The 20,031-nt window shown below is 38.7% G+C and overlaps 1 protein-coding gene across 2 annotated transcripts in view; it reads left to right on the top strand.

The window, feature by feature from the left end:
- The window catches only part of LOC133640984 (kinesin-like protein KIF13B), a 92,838-nt gene that overhangs the window by 51,963 nt on the left and 20,844 nt on the right, over positions 1-20,031 (top strand). For both annotated transcript variants that reach the window (XM_062034745.1, XM_062034744.1), the window contains exons 17-28: positions 63-253; positions 3,367-3,592; positions 6,088-6,250; positions 6,321-6,467; positions 8,075-8,224; positions 10,916-11,029; positions 11,091-11,264; positions 11,330-11,487; positions 14,366-14,498; positions 14,591-14,731; positions 16,820-16,849; positions 16,920-17,019. In XM_062034745.1, the coding sequence (XP_061890729.1) occupies positions 63-253; positions 3,367-3,592; positions 6,088-6,250; positions 6,321-6,467; positions 8,075-8,224; positions 10,916-11,029; positions 11,091-11,264; positions 11,330-11,487; positions 14,366-14,498; positions 14,591-14,731; positions 16,820-16,849; positions 16,920-17,019 (1,727 nt within the window). The remainder of the gene's footprint in view (positions 1-62; positions 254-3,366; positions 3,593-6,087; positions 6,251-6,320; positions 6,468-8,074; positions 8,225-10,915; positions 11,030-11,090; positions 11,265-11,329; positions 11,488-14,365; positions 14,499-14,590; positions 14,732-16,819; positions 16,850-16,919; positions 17,020-20,031) is intronic.

Genomic DNA, 20,031 nt, shown 5'->3' with positions numbered 1-20,031 from the left:
CTTGACTAATTGTCCCTTTTTTTCCGTGCTCTACCCTTCACACGCTGTTTCCAAACCCACAGGATCAACCTGCCCAAGCATTTGGCCCACACGGCGGGTGAGGAGGACGAGGAGGAGGGCGGGGCGAGAATGAAGAGCTGTTTAGGTCCAGACCAGCTGGAGGTGGACTTTGACGCGTCGAGTGACGTCTCCAGTGAAGCAGGCTTTGAGTTTGCTCAGGCCGAGGTCATGATGAAAGGAATGGCCAGCGACGGTAAGTCAAGAACACACCGCCAATTTTAATTGTGTGTACTCCATGCCGTAACCATGGAGACACTCATTACCCTCCACATTTATGAATGTGCTGGAACATGGAGCACCTAAATAGAATCTGTGCCACCTTTTTTGGCACTGAAATTGTATACATGTTCCTAATGACACTTCAACCATCTACACAACAAAATCTACTTTTAGCACATTGAAGGTAGGGCTGGGCGATATGGCCTTTTATTTATATCTCAATATTTTGCTTTAGCCCTGAATGAACATTTGATGCATATAATCACAGCAGTATGATGATTCCATGTGTCTACATTAAAAAATTCTTGTTCATACTTCATTAATATATCCTCATTTTAAACTTTCATGCAGAGAGGGAAATCACAACTAAGTCAGTTGACCAAAAGTGTATTTATTAAACAGTTATTAAGCAGTGGCACAAACATTCATGTCATTTGAAAACAGAAAGTGCAAGATTGTCAGAGACATTTTAAAACAAGCTATTAGCGCACTTTTGTGCATGATGTCACCAAGATGACATATCAAAACAACACTAAATTAAAGTGCACTTTTTGTACAGAACGCCACTACAATAGTTTAAAACAAATAAAGTGCACTTTTGTGCATGATGTCACACAAGATATTTCAATAACTGTCAAAACAGCCCTTTGAGACACTTGTGATTTAGGGCTATGTAAATAAACATTGATTGATTGAAATAAAAATGAGCTGCATAATAGTAAATCAAATAGTGTATGTCCTTCGCTATGTGGTAGGTTCCTGCGGACGTTACCTCCTGTTTTTGACCATTTTTTTCATACGGTGTTGATGTGGAAATGGAAGACGCAAGGCTCAATTGGGTCAGTACCGGTTGCTTCGGCATTTTGTTGGGTGTGGCACCGGCAGGAGATGTTGACATGCGGAGTTTCAAGCAGTCTTCATTCTCTAGCAGGTGACTTTTCAAATGATGCTACAAATTAGTAGTGCTGCTACTTTTTGTAGCAACGCTTTTGCCGCATGCTTGACATATTACGGTTGTCTGTTCAACATCTTCCCGCTTGAAGCCAAACCACCGCCAAACGGTGGACTCAATGTTCCCTCTAATTTTTCATGTGTGTGAGCAAACGCACAAACTCCCTGAGCATTCAGTGGAGCACATGTGAGCAACATCAGACGTGCACACTGTGGCCACACCAGCGTCACACCTGTCCCAAACGTGACATCATAACAATTTAAATGTTTTATTAAAATAATTTTCTGATATAAGTGATTTTGCCCTCTTACAATGACAATAACAAAGAAACATGTTTTTCATGACCTATGTGCTAGTATTGTATGTCTGGCTGCGGGTCCTGCCTTTAAAAGAAATGTTACCCCTTTTAGAGATTACATTTAGTTCCTGTAACTTTCTGTCTGTAAAATACATCTTTTTATTAGCATTTATGAAATCTCGTGACAATATTTCATGAACAATATCCTTAGATGAAAATTCTTACTAAATGGCAGTAAAATAAGCACACATCTGATTGAGGAGTCAGAGTGTTACAACCTGGCATTTACACATTGTGTGGCTTTGGGCTTGTCCGACTTTTTGTGTGGCCATAAACGTAACACTGGCTAAGTGCCATGAGTGCGTGTGTTGGTGCTGGTGAGACAGAGCGAGCGGCTTCTGTTGAAACGACGGATGACAACGTTGGTTTAAGCCTGGTTTGTATGGCAGAAAATTGCCAGTTTTTATAGATAAAAGTTTTTTTTACTCATATTTTTGGTGTGGTTACAAACAGTTTTGCTCAATAAAGTGATTGATGGAATTCCTGTCCGTAAAGTGTCTCGACAGACGATAATTGAACTGTGTTGACAAAGATTATTTTATTCATTGGGGCCACTCTTGTTGTCACTTGTCACTCACAGAGTTGCATTGCAAAATCATACAAAATAAATTGTAATGTGTTTATTTTGTTTAAAGTTCAGATGGGATTTTTGATTTTCTGCTCGGCATTCATTTGCTGTGAATGACGCGTGAGCGGTGCGCAATTGCGCAGGCGCGCACCTTAGAGGGAACGTTGGATGGACCCCGTGCTGTTTTTCTTGGGAATTAATTATTCCTCCATTTGTTACCAGATTCGCACCTTCTCTCTCTCGTATTACCACTCGCACCGCTCCGCTTGCACCACCTGCCACAGCTAACTTTACCCGAGGGCGTACACTACCGTTCAAAAGTTTGGGGTCACCCAAACAATTTTGTGGAATAGCCTTCATTTCTAAGAACAAGAACAGACTGTCGAGTTTCAGATGAAAGTTCTCTTTTTCTGGCCATTTTGAGCGTTTAATTGACCCCACAAATGTGATGCTCCAGAAACTCAATCTGCTCAAAGGAAGGTCAGTTTTGTAGCTTCTGTAACGAGCTAAACTGTTTTCAGATGTGTGAACATGATTGCACAAGGGTTTTCTAATCATCAATTAGCCTTCTGAGCCAATGAGCAAACACATTGTACCATTAGAACACTGGAGTGATAGTTGCTGGAAATGGGCCTCTATACACCTATGTAGATATTGCACCAAAAACCAGACATTTGCAGCTAGAATAGTCATTTACCACATTAGCAATGTATAGAGTGTATTTCTTTAAAGTTAAGACTAGTTTAAAGTTATCTTCATTGAAAAGTACAGTGCTTTTCCTTCAAAAATAAGGACATTTCAATGTGACCCCAAACTTTTGAACTGTAGTGTATGTAACGAGGTGCGCTTGTTTTATCTCTCTGTGCGAAGGAGAGACAAGAAAGAGTGAGAAAAGCCTGTAGTGTAATGCCCGCAGCTAAAAGCAACTGCGTGAGAACGTATACTCGAATACTCACGAAATAGTCATTTTCTACATCGCACAGAGACAAACCCGCGATATATCGAGTATATTCGATATATCGCCCAGCCCTAATTGAAGGTGCACTCTTGGAGCTAGGCCCCTTAAAGGTCAATTTTTCTGTAAGCGGTGTTCAAACTTTGACAGCCCTGCTATAAAAACTAACATAATAATCAATAATATCATAGTAAACATGTTACAACCGAGTATTACTTCTGAGGAATCTCCTCACCTTGTGGCTGTGAGTGCAGATCCCTTGCAGTCGGTGTTACAGACCCTGGAGAGACAGCACGAGGAGGAGAAACGCTGCGCCTTGGAGCGTCAGAGGTTGATGTACGAACAGGAACTGCAGCAACTCCGCCAACGACTCCACCCTGAAAGATCTTCTCATCTCCTGGACTTGTCAGGCTCTCCTCCTAATGCCACTGCACCATCAGCTGGCTCCAACAAACGCATGCGGCGCTGGAGCGAAGACAGGTGAGATCTACCTAGTGGAGGAGGTCCAGGTGGTGTCTCTAAGTCCAGTTTTAGGCGAGACCTACCCTGGCGTCACTTAAAGGCACACACTCTGCTCTCATGAAACATCTCTCAATTGCATACACCAGATATTCAGAGGTGTAAAAAAAAGTTACGCATTAATTACTTTCCATAGTTATTAAAAATTACTTATTAATAACTGAACACGAGTACCTATCAAATACACTACTTAAATTACTACTTATTATTAATTAAAACTTTCTAGGAAAAGGAATTAATGTGTTACTTTTTTCACTGTTTTTTGTTAACCATAGGGCAAGGACCCATATTTGGCTCAAAAAATTAACATTTTAACAAAAATGTATTTAAAAAAAAAATGTAAAAAGTCAAATTTACTACAGAAAGCAATTGTTACGTTTTTACTGTTAATTATTAGAGATGTCCGATAATGGCTTTTTTGCCGATATCCGATACCGATTTATATCCGATATTCCGATACCAATATATACAATCGTGGAATTATTATGCCTAATTTTACACATTATTATGCCTAATTTTGTTGTGATGCCCCGCTGGATGGATTAAACAATGTAACAAGGTTTTCCAAAATAAATCAACTCAAGTTATGGAAAAAAATGCCAACATGGCACTGCCATATTTATTATTGAAGTCACAAAGTGCATTATTTTTTTTAACATGCCTCAAAACAGGGGGAGGGGGGTATATTGTAGCGTCCCGGAAGAGTTAGTGCTGCAAGGTGTTCTGGGTATTTGTTCTGTTGTGTTTATGTTGTGTTACGGTGCGGCTGTTCTCCCGAAACGTGTTTTTAATTCTTGTTTTGGTGTGGGTTCACAGTGTGGCACATATTTGTAGCAGTGTTAAAGTTGTTTATTCGGCCACCCTCAGTGTGACCTGTATGGCTGTTGACCAAGTATGCATTGCATTCAATTGTGTGTGTGAAAAGCTGTAAATATTATGTGATTGGCACGCAAAGGCAGTGCCTTTAAGGCACGCCCCCAATATTCTTGTCTGGGTGGAAATCGGGAGAAATTCGGGAGAATGGTTGCCCCCGGAGATTTTCGGGAGGGGCACTGAAATTCGGGAGTCTCCTGGGAAAATCGGGAGGGTTGGCAAGTATGACTCGGAGACGCAACTGCTCTGTACTTCTCCCTACGTCCGTGTACCACTTTGTACAGCGGCGTTTTAAAAAGTCATATATTTTACTTTTTGAAACCGATACCGATAATTTCCGATATTACATTTTAATTTATCGGCCGATAATATCGGCAGTCCGATATTATCGGACATCTCTATTAATTATATTAATTAAAAATTACTAGGAAAAGTAATGCATATTACTTTTTTACTGTTTTTTGTTAACGATAGGGTGGGAACTAGGGATGTCCGATAATGGCTTTTTGCCGATATCCGATATTCCGATGTTGTCCAACTCTTTAATTACCGATACCGATATCAACCGATACCGATATCAGCCGATATATGCAGTCGTGGAATTAACACATTATTATGCCTAATTTGGACAACCAGGTATGGTGAAGATAAGGTACTTTTTAAAAAAATTAGTAAAATAAGATAAATAAATTAAAAACATTTTCTTGAATAAAAAAGAAAGTACAACAATATAAAAACAGTTACATAGAAACTAGTAATGAATGAAAATTAGTCAAATTAACTGTTAAAGGTTAGTACTATTAGTGGACCAGCAGCACGCACAATCATGTGTGCTTACGGACTGTATCCCTTGCAGATTGTATTGATATATATTGATATATAATGTAGGAAGCAGAATATTAATAACAGAAAGAAACAACCCTTTTGTGTGAATGAGTGTAAATGGGGGAGGGAGGTTTTTTGGGTTGGTGTACTAATTGTAAGTGTATCTTGTGTTTTTTATGTTGATTTAATTAAAAAAACAAAACAGAAACAAAAAAAACGATACCGATAATTAAAAAAACGATACCGATAATTTCCGATATTACATTTTAACGCATATATCGTCCGATAATATCGGCAGGCCGATATTATCGGACATCTCTAGTGGGAACCCATATTTGCCTCCAAAAATAAATATAACATGACAATTAAAATGTTATTTGAAACGATGTATTGAAATATTTATTTCAAAAAAAGTAAAACATACTAGGGAAAGCAATTAATGTGTTACTTTATTGTTATTAATTTATTATAATTTATATTATATTATATTGAAAAATACTATACAAAGAAATGAATGCATTACTTTTTTACTGTTTTTGTTAACCATAGGGCGGGGACAAAAAATAAATATAGCAATTACAAATAGTTCAAATGTTAATTGAAACTATTTATTATTTTTTTAAAAAGGAAGTAAAAATTATAAGGGAAATCAATAATTTGATTTTTTTTTTATTAATAATTTGAATAATTAATATTGATTTAATTGATGTACAGTATGTGCATGATGATTTAATTGATGTACTGTTTGTGTCATAAAGAGAGGCAATGATTACTCGGAGCCTTCGACGTCTGAAGGAGCAGATCGTCCGGGCCAACCTGTTGGCTCAGGAGGCCTGTTTTATTACGGAGGAGCTGAACAAGAGGACGGAGTACTTGGTGACTTTGCAGATACCAGCTGCCAATCTGGATGCCAACAGGAAGGTGAGAAGGAGAAGATGTCATTTCCTTCAGCCAGACCAACTTCCAACGTACCTGCTCCTTCTGTCCGCAGCGTGACATGGTGCTGAGCGAGCCCGCCATTCAGGTGCGCCGCAAAGGCAAAGGCAAGCAGATCTGGGCCATGGAGAAGATGGAGAACCGTCTGGTGGACATGAGGGAGCTCTACCAGGAGTGGAAGGACTTTGATGAAGACAGCGCTGTAAGTGAGAAGACAGATCTCCATCTTGCTGTACTTGATCTCCCCCTCCACCAGTCTGCTGTCCAATCACAACCGAGGAAAGAGGAATGGGAAATAATTAGTAAAATGGACACAGATGAAGGCGTATGTGCACTGCGCGTAACAACAACGCACAACTCAAAATGACACCCATTTAAATCCATTACAAGGCATGATGGGAAAATGTAAAACACTCTCCAAACTTATCCATGTTTGTTGCATTTTAGCCGCTTGATATTTCTGATTACAAAACTTTAAGGAGATCGTTACGGAAGTAAACAAGGTAGGAGTCCAACTTTCACATATAATAATTATTAATTATATATACATTATATTAATATAATGTGTATATATGTACACACATATACAGCATATGTATGTAGATGTGTGTATATCTATATACTGTATTTTTCGGACTATAAGTCGCTCCGTACTATAAGTCGCACCGGCCGAAAATGCATAATAAAGAAGGGAAAAAACATATATAAGTCGCTCTGGAGTATAAGTCGCATTTTTGGTGGAAATTTATTTGATAAAAGCCAACACCAAGAATAGACATTTGAAAGGCAATTTAAAATAAATAAAGAATAGTGAACAACAGGCTGAATAAGTGTACGTTATATGAGGCATAAATAACCAACTGAGAACGTGCCTGGTATGTTAACGTAACATATTATGGTAAGAGTCATTCAAATAACTATAACATAAAAACATGCTATATGTTTACCAAACAATCTGTCACTCCTAATCGCTAAATCCCATGAAATCTTATACGTCTAGTCTCTTACGTGAATGAGCTAAATAATATTATTTGATATTTTACGGTAATGTGTTAATAATTTCACACATAAGTTGCTCCTGAGTATAAGTCACACCCCCCGCCAAACTATGAAAAAAACTGTGACTTATAGTCCGAAAAATACGGTATGTATTTGTGTAAATATATATATATATATGTGTATGTATATATGTGTGTAGATGTGTGCGTGTGTACATATAAAATTAATATAATGTATATATATGTAATAATTAATATAATTGGATATTAAGAGTATGCAAACGTTCCACTCAAACATGAATAAGTGAACAGAGTGTTTTGCATTTTCCCATCATGCATTGTAATGGACTTAAATGGGTATAATTTTGAATGATGTGTTGTGCTTGGACATTTTTAATAATATCCATAAAGTTCAGCGAGCAGGTTGTGTTATGTGTGACCGTGTGTGTTGCCTTTTTGTGTTGGTTGCATTTTTGTTTTTGCACCATGACTAGGGAAGGTTGTTTGCATTGGGTCATAAGTAATTGCTGTGCTGTATTCATGTCAACACACAATTCATGGTCATTGGCCGGATTTACACATGATGTCCACAAGATGGCAGCAAATTTGCATCAGTCACATTGTCAGATCCTTATTTTAATTTGACGTCTCGTGGGTAAGACTTGGCCTGCGGGTCGTTGTTTGGACACCCCTGTTTTAGCTGTTGTGTGTTGGACCGCAGGGAGATAGGTGGCTACTATTTAGCCAGCAATGGGGATTCATTTGAAAGAAACTGATTGTGATGACGCCTGCCTTTCATATTTCTGCTCAGGTCATGCGCTCCTATTTCAAACGGGCTGACCCCTTTTTTGACGAGCAAGAGAACCACAGCCTGATTGGGGTGGCCAATGTCTTCCTGGCGTGTCTCTTCTACGACGTCAAGCTGCAGTACGCCGTTCCCATCATCAACCAGAAGGGGGAGGTATGACAACAAGGATCTTAATTCCCATTTGCTAATACAGCCTGCTTGTCTCTTGTTGAAATGATCCATACCACTCACTTTCAATTCAGGCTGCTATTGGCGATACTGACCTGATACCGATACTTTGTGCAAATGTACCTAATGTGTCTGCTAAAACTTGAAAAGTTGTGTATTTCAAATAACATAGCATTAAGAATACAATTATTTATTATTATGTATTATGTGTATTATTATATTTATGTATGTATATACACTACCGTTCAAAAGTTTGGGGTCACATTGAAATGTCCTTATTTTTGAAGGAAAAGCACTGTACTTTTCAATGAAGATAACTTTAAACTAGTCTTAACTTTAAAGAAATACACTCTATACATTGCTAATGTGGTAAATGACTATTCCAGCTGCAAATGTCTGTTTTTTGGTGCAATATCTACATAGGTGTATAGACGCCCATTTCCAGCAACTGTCACTCGAGTGTTCTAATTAGGGTTGGGTATTGTTTGAATTCGAACGATACCGATTCCGATTCTTTGTTTCGATTCCGATTCCTGACTGTTCTCGATTACGATTCTTTTAAGAGGCAGGGTCAAAAAAAAGTTTAGGATATTTTAAATGAGCTAGCTAACCTACAGTCTTTCTGAATGAAATAGTCTGACATTCTCCATCAATTTTAATTCTATTAACTTTTTATGAACTTTACTATAAATTCCTCACAGGGCTGTTTTCAACTAGAATATAAATATCAAATCTATGAACTTGAATATAAATATTATAAATTATGAATACATTTTCCCAGGGGTACACTTTCCTCAAGAGAGCTTTATTTTTGAAAACCTCATGAAAACACATTTACACACAAGTGTATGATGCTGCAGGAAACCTCATGAAAACACATTTACACATAAGTGTATGATGCTGCAGGAAACCTCATGAACACATTTACACATAAGTGTATGATGCTGCAGGAAACCTCATGAACACCTTTACACATAAGTGTATGATGCTGCAGGAAACCTCATGAAAACACATTTACACATAAGTGTATGATGCTGCAGGAAACCTCATGAACACCTTTACACATAAGTGTATGATGCTGCAGGAAACCTCATGAACACCTTTACACATAAGTGTATGATGCTGCAGGAAACCTCATGAACACCTTTACACATAGGTGTATGATGCTGCAGGAAAGAGCACATCGCGGAGCCTGGCTAGCAGGTTGTAAATTGTCTATGAAAAAATATGCGGGCTAATTTGTTAGCTGCCTCAACGTTGCCGCAAAACACATTATTTATTGCATATATATTGTTTTACTTACCGGATTCGGACTGCAGTGCAGTCACCGAGGTGCCAGGCTGGGCGTCGAAGCCAGAGGAAGAGGCAGAGGAGGACAGTCGGCGCAGCGCGTCGAAGACGGGACACGCATTTATATGTTCTCCAGGAACTCGGAGGTGCTTCATCATGTTCGACGTGCACCCTCTTAAGCACGAAACAGTCCTGTCGCACGTGTTACATTTCGCCGATATTTCTTTTTTTTTAGTAAAGTAAAGCTACACTTTCGACCGCCGACGCCCGCTATCCATGCTTGACTGACTCGCTCAGCTACATAGGCTCGGCTATGCTAACACTTCCGGCGGTGGGCGCTTCTTCCGGTCGGCGGACTTATTCTTTTTTTCCGGTCGGCGGACTGGGTATCGAAACTAGGAATCGAAATTTAAACTTTTGAACGATTCCGGGAGAATCGGAAAGTTAGTCCCGGTTCCAATCGATACTCGATACTCGATACCCAACCCTAGTTCTAATGGTACAATGTGTTTGCTTATTGGCTCAGAAGGCTAATTGATGATTAGAAAACCCTTGTGCAATCATGTTCACACATCTGAAAACAGTTTAGCTCGTTACAGAAGCTACAAAACTGACCTTCCTTTGAGCAGATTGAGTTTCTGGAGCATCACATTTGTGGGGTCAATTAACCGCTCAAAATGGCCAGAAAAAGAGAACTTTCATCTGAAACTCGACAGTCTATTCTTGTTCTTAGAAATTAAGGCTATTCCACAAAATTGTTTGGGTGACCCCAAACTTTTGAACGGTAGTGTACATATATATGTATCTATACATACATATATGTATGTATGTATGTATACATATACATATATGTATGTATTTGTATATATATTCATATACATATATGTATCTATATCTGTACATACGTATATATGTATACATATATGTACATATATGTATGTATGTGTATTAGTATATGTATATAGTATCTATATATACATATCTATTCATATACATATATGTAGCTACAGTATATAAATACATACATATATTATTTTTTTATTTTTATTTTATTTGTATTTATTTATTTGTATTTTTTTTATCATTTTTTTATTTTTTCATCCAAATGAAGTCAGGATTCATGTCTACAATGAACACATTTTGCAATGCACATCTTTTTTGGAAGCATGATACTGATAAAGCATCATGGGGTCACACAGGCCCTACTACATGAGAAGAAGTGTTTTATGGTCATTGTAATGTGACCACTCTGTGGTATCATGGCTTGATATTTCCACTTTGTTCTTGAAGAAGGTTCTGTGGACTAATAAAGAGCAGCCATGTACAGGAAATGGTTCCCAGGCTGGACTTTGGACCCTAGTAGACCATGTCCTGTGTGGTTGTTAGGTGGCGGCTCGGCTCCATGTGGAGGTGTGGCGAGGAACTGAAGGCCTGGAGGAGCAAGGTCCTCTGCAGGGTATAGCTGATGGAGACCTTCAGGAGCGCAACTTCAACTGTGTGGTGAGAAAAGACACGTCTGGGCTTAGAGGAGCAAATAAATAAGCAGCTCATTTGCACGCAGGTGAAGATCCTCCAGGCCACTGGTCTTCCTCGTCACCTGTCCAACTTCGTCTTCTGCCAGTTCCACTTCTGGGGTCAACAGGAGCCAACCTTCATAGCTCCAGAGCTGACCCCTTCCCTCTCGCCCACTGCCTCCAGAGACCCCCAGTGCAGCGTGGTCTTTGACATCTCCAAGGTGGACTCGTCATGGAAGGTTCGTGGAATATTCACGGACCAATGTTCTTACCTGGGTGTGTGTAGGAGCTGTCCGTGCCCGTGTCCGAGGACTTCCTGGAGCACTTGTCTGAGGGTGCGCTGGCTATCGAGGTGTACGGTCACAAGCAGGCCAACCACCGCAGGAACCTGGCACTGTGGGACCTGGCTGTGATTCAGGCCAAGACCCGCTCGCTCAGAGAGAGGTTTGACCAGCGCACAAATATTTGAAGTACTGCAGACATCTACAGGAGATATCTTCACACATATTTGAAGTACAGCAGACATCTGCAGGAGATATCTTCACTAATATTTGAAGTACCGTATTTATCGGAGTATAAGTCGCACCGGGTGAAAATGCATAATAAAGAAGGAAAAAAACATATATAAGTCGCACTGGAGTATAAGTTGCATTTTTGGGGGAAATTTATATGATAAAAGCCAACACCAAGAATAGACATTTGAAAGGCAATTTAAAATAAATAAAGATTAGTGAACAACAGGCTGAATAAGTGTACGTTATATGAGGCATAAATAACCAACTGAGAACGTGCCTGGTATGTTAACGTAACATATTATGGTAAGAGTCATTCAAATAACTATAACATATAGAACATGCTATACGTTTACCAAACAATCTGTCACTCCTAATCGCTAAATCCCATGAAATCTTATACGTCTAGTCTCTTACGTGAATGGGCTAAATAATATTGATATTTTACGGTAATGTGTTAATAATTTCACACATAAGTCGCTCCTGAGTATAAGTCGCACCCCCGGCCAAACTATGAAAAAAACTGCGACTTATAGTCCGAAAAATACGGTAACTATAACATATAGAACATGCTAAACATTTACCAAACAATCTGTCACTCCTAATCGCTAAATCCCATGAAATCTTATATGTCTAGTCTCTTACGTGAATGAGCTAAATAATATTATTTGATATTTGACGATAATGTGTTAATAATTTCACACATAAGTCGCTCCTGAGAATAAGTCGCACCCCCGGCCAAACTATTAAAAAAATGCGACTTATAGTCCGAAAAATACGGTACAACAGACATCTACAGGAGATATCTTCACAGTATACCAAAGACCAGGCGTGAAAGATGCTAACATGCAAAGACGCTAGTATGCGCACATACGAGGTCCACTGTACTGAACATGCAAACATGCTGACATTCAAACATGCGAACATAGGAGGTCCACTGTACTGAACATGCAAACATGCTGACATTCAAACATGCGAACATAGGAGGTCCACTGTACTGAACATGCAAGCATGCTAAAATGCTAACATGCGCACATATGAGGTCCACTGTACTGAACATGCGAAACATGAACGTGTGAAGATGCCAACATGTAAAGATTCTAACATGCAAACATATGAGATCCACTGTACTGAACATGGGAAAACACAAGACGTGAATATATGAACATGATAAACATGTCAATATTCCAACACGCAAACATATGAGGTGCCCTTTACTGAACATGCAAAGTCGCGACGGTGTGGACACGCAAACATGCTAACACACTAACATGTGAAGATGCTAACACAGTGGTTCTTAACCTTGTTGGAGGTACCGAACCCCACCAGTTTCATATGCGCATTCACCGAACCCGAACCGTAATCATAAAATGATGTTATTATATTAAAGAAATACTAATAAAGATATATTTTACAAACAGAAAGTTACAGGAATCTACACATAATCCCATGTTTACATCTCATTGTGCAACATGTGAATGTTTTAGTGGGAACTAAATGCGATATCTGAAAGGGGTACACATTATTTCCATAGTATGACCCCCACCCAGACATATAATACTAGTACACAGCTCATGAAAAACAACATGTTATAGTCATTGTAAGTGGGCCAAAACACTTATATTAGAAAATAACCTCATGGAAATGACTGCTGTCATTTGATTACAATAATAAAACATTGAACTTGTTATTTAGTCAGGTTTGGGACAGGTGTGACCACAGTGCATGTGCAAGTCTGACGTCGCTCACATGTGCTCCACCGAATGCTCAAGGAGTTTTTGCGTTTGCTCACGCATATGGAAAATTAGAGGGAACATTGTTATCCATAATACGCCGACAGGGAGAAGTTTTTATTTACACGATGAGTCGGGCGTGTCTTGACGTCCTCGACGGAGGCTCTGCCGAACCCCTGAGGCCGACTCACTGAACCCCTAGGGTTCGATCGAACCCAGGTTAAGAACCACTGTGCTAACATGTAAAGACCTAACACGCAAACATATGAGGTCCACTGTACCGAAGATGCGACGGTGTGAACACGCTAACACGCGAAGGTCCGACGATGTGAACATGCTAACACACGAATATGTGAAGATGCCAACATTTAAAGATTCTAACACGCAAACATATGAGGTCCACTGTACTGAACATGCGAAGACGCGACTGTGTGGACACGCTAACATGCAAAGGTGCTAAAACGCGAACATGTAGAAAGTGCAAACATGCTAACACACGAACATGTGAAGATGCTAACATGTAAAGATTCTAACACGCAAACATATGAGGTCCACTGTACTGAACATGCGAAGACGCGACTGTGTGGACACGCTAACATGCAAAGGTGCTAAAACGCGAACATGTAGAAAGTGCAAACATGCTAACACACGAACATGTGAAGATGCTAACATGTAAAGATTCTAACACGCAAACATATGAGGTCCACTGTACTGAACATGCGAAGACGTGACTGTGTGGACACGCTAACATGCAAAGGTGCTAAAACGCGAACATGTAGAAAGTGCAAACATGCTAACACACGAACATGTGAAGATGCTAACATGTAAAGATTCTACGTGCAAACATTAGAGGTCCACTGTACTGAACATGCGAAGACGCGACGGTGTGGACACGCGAAGATGTGAACATGCTAACACACGAACATGTGAAGATGCAAACATGTAAAGATGCTAAGATGCTAACATATGAGGTCTACTGTACTGAACATGTGAAGACGCGACAGTGCGAACAGGCAAACTTGCTACCATTTGAGGTCCACTGTACTGAAGCACAGCAATGAATATTTTCCTGGACAGGTGGAGCGAGGTGACTCGCCGACTGGAGGTGTGGGTGCAGGTGATGGAGCTGAACGACGCAGGAGAGTTCACAGCCGTAGAAGTTCTTCCCGCTAAGGACGTGCGCACCGGTGGAATCTTTCAGCTGAGACAGGTTTGCCTTGTCATGTCGTTTGTGTATTTATTTGAAGGAAGAATCCTACAACATTTCAAAGATTGCTTGTGTTTTGACAAATCCCCATTCAGGGTCAGTCCCGTCGCATTCAGGTGCAGGTGTGTCCGGTGCCGGACTCTGGCACCATGCCCCTCATCTGCAGCTCCATCCTCTCGGTGTCCATCGGAGATGTCAAGGTCCAAAGTACAGCAAAAGGCAGAGACTCCCACTCGGTAATTAATAGACAACAAGATCGAAACCAGGGGTGTCCAAACTACAGCCTGCGAGACGTCATGAGTTTATATTAAGGAATTTGGCCGCAGGGAGATTTCAATTCATTTTTGTCAGGTTCAAACACTGATGACATCTATTAAACAAGACAAGAAGCAAAGAATCAAACAGAGACAGAATTCAATTTGGACTCAATATTGAGGAGAGTCGTCTTTACACTGTACCCCCGTACAGTATCTTAGCACGCTCTGCCAAAAGATTGCATGCCTCCTTCTTTTATTTTGGACCCTCCCCGACCACCTGGCCACCGCTGTTTCCAAAGGACAAACGTCTCAAAAAAGTTCACAGAAAAGGTCGTAAGCAATTCATAGAAAAGGTCAGTTCAAAAAGAGTTCCATAAAATAGTTCAAAAAGAGTTCATAAAATACTTCAAAAAGAGGTCCAAAAATAGTCCAAAAAGAGTTTGTCTGGAAATTGGGCAGATCCTGCCATCTGTCCGCTTTGAAGTCCTTGGGTTAGAACAATATTTTTCTGTTGATTACCATACATGAAAGAAAACAGAAAACCCTTCATGTGGCTTTCCCCCTTACACAGTGGAGTTTTACGAGCCTTCTTCTTGGTAGGTTTCAAAGACAGCTTTTGTCTTCTTGCTAGGAACTCATTTCAACACAAAGTATTGTGATAGATTAGATAGAATAATTCTGACAATTTTTAAAAGTCAATTTATTTTCTGGCTTCCTCCCACCTCCAAATACATGCACCTGGGGATAGGCCCCTCCTACCTCCAAAGACATGCACCTGATTGGCAACACTAAATGGTCCCTAGTGTGTGTTGTCTATTTGTGTTGGCCCTGCCATGTAGTGGGTGGGTCCACCTTCCTTTTGCCTGTATGCAGCTGGCATAGGTCCCAGCATGACCCCAAGAGGTACTAGTGGTAGAATATGGGTGGAAGGATTGATGGAATTTATATGCTGCTGTTTTGTCACCACATTGTGGACTATGTGAGTAATTCCAGTCTATGACCACTTATCATACTACAAATCCTAATAAGTGCAGCATTTAGCTATATGAACCAATGCAAACAACCTTCCCAAGTCATGGTGGAAAAATAATAATTAAAAAAAAGCAAACCAATGCCACGTATCCATGCACCATAAAAAAAATTCTGAATTACATCCATTTAAATCAATGCCTGATAGGAAAAATGTAAAACTCTCCACACCATCGCTGGTCAAACCTCTCTCTGGCCATGTTTGGCACATTTTAGCTGCTTGATATTTCTGATCGATTACAAAACTTTAAGGAGGTTGTCATGGAAGTAAACAAGGTAGGAGTTGGAACTTTAACATACCGTATTTTTCGGACTATAAGTCGCAGTTTTTTTCATAGTTTGGCCGGCCGGGTGTGCGACTTATACTCAGGAGCGACTTATGTGTGAAATTATTAATACATTAGCGTAAAATATCACATACTATTATTTAGCTCATTCACGTAAGAGACTAGACGTATAAGATTTCATGGGATTTAGCGATTAGGAGTGACAGATTGTTTGGTAAACGTATAGCATGTTCTATATGTTATAGTTATTTGAATGACTCTTACCATAATATGTTACGTTAACATACCAGGCACGTTCTCAGTTGGTTATTTATGCCTCATATAACGTACACTTATTCAGCCTGTTGTTCACTATTCTTTATTTATTTTAAATTGCCTTTCAAATGTCTATTCTTGGTGTTGGCTTTTATCATATAAATTTCCCCAAAAAATGCGACTTATATATGTCTTTTTCCTTCTTTATAATGCATTTTCGGCCGGTGCAACTTATACTCCGAAAAATACGGTACTCCTAATATCCAACTATATTAATTATATATCCATTATATTAATATATATATATATATGTATATATATTTATTTATTTATTTATTTTTTTATCCCAATGCGACCCCAAGTCAAAAAGTTTGGACACCCCTGATCTTAATAGTCAACCTTCCAAAAATTAAAGTGGGAGCGTCCCTATTTGTTTGAAAATTTCTGTCTTGTATTTGTCTTCAAATATCAACCCTAGAAAAACATCTCCTTTCAGGTCCAGACCGAAGACATGGACAGCTACCAGGTAAGTGCCGAGTCAGCTGATTGTCACCTGCGCTTTTTAGCCGAGGTGTTGAAGTGTGTTGTGTGTGCAGGAAGTGGATGTGGAAAGGATGAGGAGACAATGGCTGGCCACGCTCACGCAGAGACAGGAGTACCTGGACCAGCAGCTCCACAAGATCCTGTCCAAAGCAGGTACAGGTCTTACGCAACATCATGTCATGTGACGTCATCGTCAAGTCAGGACAGAGCGCTGGTCTGCTTAGTACTGCAGTGCTCATTAATTATACTAGTACGTATAAAGTACTGCAGTACTCATCAATTATACTAGTACGTATAAAGTACTGCAGTACTCATCAATTATACTAGTACTTATAAAGTGCTGTAGTACTCATCCATTTTACTAGTACTAATAAAGTGCTGTAGTAGTCATCAATTATACTAGTACTAATCAAGTACTAATAAATGATACTAGTACTAATAAAGTACTGCAGTATAGTGTAATTATACTGCTACTAATAAACTACTGTAGTACTAATACATTATACTAGTACTAATAAAGTGCTGTAGTACAGTATAATTATACTGCTTCTAATCAAGCACTGTAGTACTAATTATACTAGTACTTATGAAGTACTGCAGTACTAATCAACTGTACTAGTACTAATCAAGTACTGTAGAACTAATCAATTATACTGCTACTAATAAAGTAATCGTCCTGGAAAACCTGCTGCCAGGTCCACAATTGTAGAGCTACTAATCAGGTACTGCAGTACTAATCAATTATACTAGTACTAATCAAGTACTGTAGTACTAATCAACTGTACTAGTACTAATCAAGTACTGTAGAACTAATCAATTATACTGCTACTAATAAAGTAATCGTCCTGGAAAACCTTCTGCCAGGTCCACAATTGTAGAGCTACTAATCAGGTACTGCAGTACTAATCAATTATACTAGTACTAATCAAGTACTGTAGTACTAATCAACTGTACTAGTACTAATCAAGTACTGTAGAACTAATCAATTATACTGCTACTAATAAAGTAATCGTCCTGGAAAACCTGCTGCCAGGTCCACAATTGTAGAGCTACTAATCAGGTACTGCAGTACTAATCAATTATACTAGTACTAATCAAGTACTGCAGTACTAATAATTTATACTGCTACTAATCAAGTAATTTAGTACTCATCAATTATACTAGTACTTATAAAGTGCTGTAGTACTCATCCATTTTACTAGTACTAATAAAGTGCTGTAGTAGTCATCAATTATACTAGTACTAATCAAGTACTAATAAATGATACTAGTACTAATAAAGTACTGCAGTATAGTGTAATTATACTGCTACTAATAAACTACTGTAGTACTAATACATTATACTAGTACTAATAAAGTGCTGTAGTACAGTATAATTATACTGCTTCTAATCAAGCACTGTAGTACTAATTATACTAGTACTTATGAAGTACTGCAGTACTAATCAACTGTACTAGTACTAATCAAGTACTGTAGAACTAATCAATTATACTGCTACTAATAAAGTAATCGTCCTGGAAAACCTGCTGCCAGGTCCACAATTGTAGAGCTACTAATCAGGTACTGCAGTACTAATCAATTATACTAGTACTAATCAAGTACTGTAGTACTAATCAACTGTACTAGTACTAATCAAGTACTGTAGAACTAATCAATTATACTGCTACTAATAAAGTAATCGTCCTGGAAAACCTTCTGCCAGGTCCACAATTGTAGAGCTACTAATCAGGTACTGCAGTACTAATCAATTATACTAGTACTAATCAAGTACTGTAGTACTAATCAACTGTACTAGTACTAATCAAGTACTGTAGAACTAATCAATTATACTGCTACTAATAAAGTAATCGTCCTGGAAAACCTGCTGCCAGGTCCACAATTGTAGAGCTACTAATCAGGTACTGCAGTACTAATCAATTATACTAGTACTAATCAAGTACTGCAGTACTAATAATTTATACTGCTACTAATCAAGTAATTTAGTACTCATCAATTATACTAGTACTTATAAAGTGCTGTAGTACTCATCAATTATACTAGTACTAATAAAGTATTTGTCCTTGAAAAACTGCTTCCACGTCCACAATTGTACTGCTAATTATAAAGTACTGCAGTACAGTACTAATCAATTATACTAGTACTAATAAAGTACTGCAGTACTAATCAATTACATTAGTACTAATCAAGTACTGTAGTATTAATCATTTATACTGCTACTAATAAACTACTGCAGTACTAATCAATTCTGCTAGTACTAATAAAGTACTTGTCCTGGAAAACCTGCTCCGAGGTCCACAATTGTACTGCTAGTTATAAAGTACTGCAGTACTAATCGATTATACTAGTACTAATGAAGTACTGCAGTACTAATCGATTATACTAGTACTAATGAGGTACTGCAGTACTAATCGATTATACTAGAACTAATGAGGTACTGCAGTACTAATGAAGTAAAAAAGGTACTAGCGGCCTTTGAAAAATACCGGTACTTATTTTCCATGGACATGATGGTGTGCTGTGGTGACATTGTTGCTAACATGAGTCGAGGTTTATGTGGGTCAACACACACACACAGAGCACTTACAAGCAGAAACAGTGTGGAGACAGAAGAGGGAGAATGGACGTAGTTTGGCTTTAAAACTAAGAATAAAGTGAAGCTACAAACACTAAAGCATCACTCTGCAAGCTTTAAAACATAGCTAGCTAGCGGCTGACATCCCTCCATGGTGTTTTAGCTACCGGTACTTTGAAATCACTAATAGTAATATAGAAATAAAATAGCTTTTTGTCTATTTTAAGGAGGAATGTAGTTATCATAGAACTGACACCCAACAATATTAAAAAAGTATTGATTTTGAATCGAGAATTGATTCTGAATCAAATCGTTCCCCCCAAGAATCGAATCGTGTGGTGCCCAAAGTTTCACTGCCCTACTGCACATACTTTTTTTCGAACCGATTTTTGACAATGATAAATCGATTTGCATTCGGAATCAACAAGAATTGCAATTTGTATCTGAATCTATTTTTTGTGCAGCCCTAGTTCTTGTGTTTGTACGATTAAAACCACTTCATTGTTCAGCTGTGTGATCATACAAATACATAATGTAGTAATATTTGGACTGTTTACATGTGTTTATATACATCTGAGTATGATGTGTTGTGTG

The sequence above is a fragment of the Entelurus aequoreus genome, linkage group LG23 (assembly GCF_033978785.1).
Source record: "Entelurus aequoreus isolate RoL-2023_Sb linkage group LG23, RoL_Eaeq_v1.1, whole genome shotgun sequence".
Classification (NCBI taxonomy): Eukaryota; Metazoa; Chordata; class Actinopteri; order Syngnathiformes; family Syngnathidae; genus Entelurus; species Entelurus aequoreus.
This window is presented reverse-complemented; position numbering and strand designations above follow the sequence as displayed.